The sequence below is a fragment of the Triticum dicoccoides genome, chromosome 2B, assembly GCF_002162155.2.
Source record: "Triticum dicoccoides isolate Atlit2015 ecotype Zavitan chromosome 2B, WEW_v2.0, whole genome shotgun sequence".
NCBI lineage: Eukaryota > Viridiplantae > Streptophyta > Magnoliopsida > Poales > Poaceae > Triticum > Triticum dicoccoides.
Genome location: NC_041383.1, coordinates 221011546 through 221014275, shown reverse-complemented (window position 1 = coordinate 221014275; position 2730 = coordinate 221011546). Strand labels below are relative to the sequence as shown.

Here is a 2730-nt window from a genome sequence, read left to right as displayed (position 1 = left end):
CAATATCCAACAGAGGCCATTAAATCTTTCGCAATATCCAACAGTTTGGGGTGGGGGGCCGAGGGGGCTGTGCAATATAGGAGCAACATTTTCTCTTCCAACAAGCTGTTCATTAGGTTTCTGTCAAAGTCTCCAGCAGAGACTAAAGCTGGCTGAAACGTTTCAGGCCCTGGCTCCAGAGGAAGATTTTGTACTTGAATATCCTGATGTATGGTGTTTTGAGCAGCAGTACTGGAGGCATCACCTGCTGAGCCAGGGGCAGATTGAGACCATCCATGAGAGGCAAATCAACATTGCCAATAGAACCTGCAGTACTGGCAGAATTGTGAGAGAGCCCAAGTGAGAGAGTCAAACCACTGTGATCATTAGCTTCAGGAGTAGATGTTAATACATTACAAAGCAATAGCTAGGTACAGAGTCTCATTCTTGTTTCTGTTTGTTGGGCGCACCTGCACACCAATCACCAGGACACCAAACTATCAAAGAACTTATGCACAGCTTGCAACGCCTGCTCTGTATTATATGGAATGTTCTCTTTCATTCCAGCTAACTGAACATATGCTATTTTAATTCACTCATGATTGTTATTGATGCATATATTTGTTTTGGTACACTATGAAGTTTATCGGCTCGGTGACGTAGTTTGATAGCTCAAGAGATGACCCCCTTAGGGATAAGTCATACGAAGATAATTAGATTCACTCAAAGCCCCATACAATTTTTCAAAATTTATTTGGTTGGGAACGAGCAGGGCGATGTTTGTATGTGTTGGACTTCAGTGTAACATGTTGAACTAAAAATATATCTATAATAAGTTCTATAGCTAAAGATAAATGTTAGGAGTATTACTATTCCTAAGCTCTTAAACATGTTTGACCTCTTTATATCTGTTCTTGTTATATTCATATATTGCAAGAGCAAAAGCTCCATGCCTCCAGCTAAAGAAAAAAGAGTAAACTAATCTCTTAGGGCATGAGTTGAAATTGTTGCATGGATTCTAAATGATTTTTATCAAGTCTTGACCGTTGACCCTCGTGAATTGCTGGCCAATATGTGCATAGCTCCCTTTAACTGAATGTGAACCTTATATTTTCTGGTTGTACAGATTGTTGTTTATAACCATATAACAATGTAATGCAACGAGTGGTATGGATGACATTTTCCTGAGCTGGCCAAAATTGTGAATGACAACTACCTCTATGCTAAGCTTGCCAAGTTTGTGTTAAAGAAACCTGGTTTGGCAGAGAAAAACATTCCAGCTCTAGTGGATCTAATTAGAGATGAAGACCAGGCAACAAATTCAGCCAGCAGTTTGTGTTAGATTGGACTTTGCATACAACGTTACCAACTTGCAAATCACTACAAACTGTAGTTGCTAAAAAAAGTCAGTCAAGGTACAGCTAAAGAACACCAAGAACACAAGCATAGACACACTGATACACGTACACAGACGCATCTTACTGCATAATCTAACTCAGCTGCAATCTTACTGCATCTCATCAGGGATCACACAGACTGACAGACGCATAATCTAAGCATAAGAAAATGCAAACGAAGCATTAAGTGGAGTTACTGGATCCGGCTACAGCTAGCGGGTGAAGGCGTAGAAGACGATGCCAATGTAGATCAGCATGGCGGAAGGCACGAGCGTGACGAGCGGGATGACGGCGCCCCATGCCGCGGAGCCGCCGGCGCCGCAGCCGAGCCGGCCGAGCTTCACCTGCACCACGTTGACGAGGGCCATCGTCAGGAACCCGCACCCGCACACGGATCCCACCGCGGACGCCAAGATCCCGACCCGGAGCGCTGCCCGGTTGATCTTCACCGTCCAGCTGACGGCGGCTCCGGCGGCGGAGGAGGAGGCGCGGCGGTAGTGGGGGAAGGTGCGGACGATCTGCTTGAGGCAGAGCGCGACGAGGCTGGAGAAGAGGAAACAGGCGAAGGCGAGGACGTGAAAGGAGACGAGGTCAGACTCGATGCGGTCCCCGGCGGCGCAGGCGCCCAGGTGGTCGGCGCCGTCGGCGAGGCCGGGCCCGTCGGAGGAGGGACGCCACGCCAAGCCGAGGAACGCGGCGAGGGTGAAGAGAGAGTTCACGTTCACGATGCCGTCCAGAGCCGTGACCTGGATGCTCGTTCCCGCACCGCTGCGGCTGCCGCTGCCGGTGGCAGCATCACCATGATCCATGGCTTGGTTCCTTGGTTCGGAGGTGTAGTAGGATGGACGCGGTGGGTGGGTTTGGGGATCGGGTAGGGGCTGTCGGCTGGTCGGTGTGACCGACTGAGTACTGACCGTGCGAGCATATGCTTACATAGGCCAAAATTACCGTTTCACACAGACCTGGCAGGCCAGCACGGCCCACCAGGCGGCATTCCTGATATACGGGCCATGCTGCCCGGCACTCGTACTGCGCTTCCTGGCCCAGGCACGGCACAACAAGGAAACAGGCCGGCCCACCGACATGTTTAGCCCACCAGCTGTTTGGTGGGATGTTTTGGGCCTATTTGGGCTGTTTGGGGGCGGGAGTGGAGTGCGAAGTTCCTGTGCCCGGGCACCATGGTGCCCTTTTTGTGAAAAATTACATACCAAAAACCATATTTAGAAGTTTAAAAAACTCGAAAAGAATTCTATGTAAACTTGCACGTATTCACTATGGATCCATGAAATTTTGTTTTGAAAAAAGTAAAAGCTGTATAAAAAAATCTGGCCCAAAAACAAAAAATGTTGGCCCA

At 48.6% G+C, this 2730-nt stretch overlaps 1 protein-coding gene across 1 annotated transcript; it reads right to left on the bottom strand.

The window, feature by feature from the left end:
• Positions 1–1236: 1236 nt before the first annotated feature.
• Positions 1237–2277, bottom strand: LOC119363187. The gene has a single exon (XM_037628497.1). It carries the CDS (start codon positions 2183–2185, stop codon positions 1589–1591), a length of 597 nt encoding a protein of 198 aa, XP_037484394.1. The 5' UTR covers positions 2186–2277; the 3' UTR covers positions 1237–1588.
• Between the last annotated feature and the right edge of the window lie 453 nt (positions 2278–2730).

Coding starts and splice junctions, on each gene's coding strand:
- LOC119363187 (XM_037628497.1), bottom strand. CDS start 2,185: ATGGATCATGGTGATGCTGCCACCGGCAGCGGCAGCCGCAGCGGTGCG.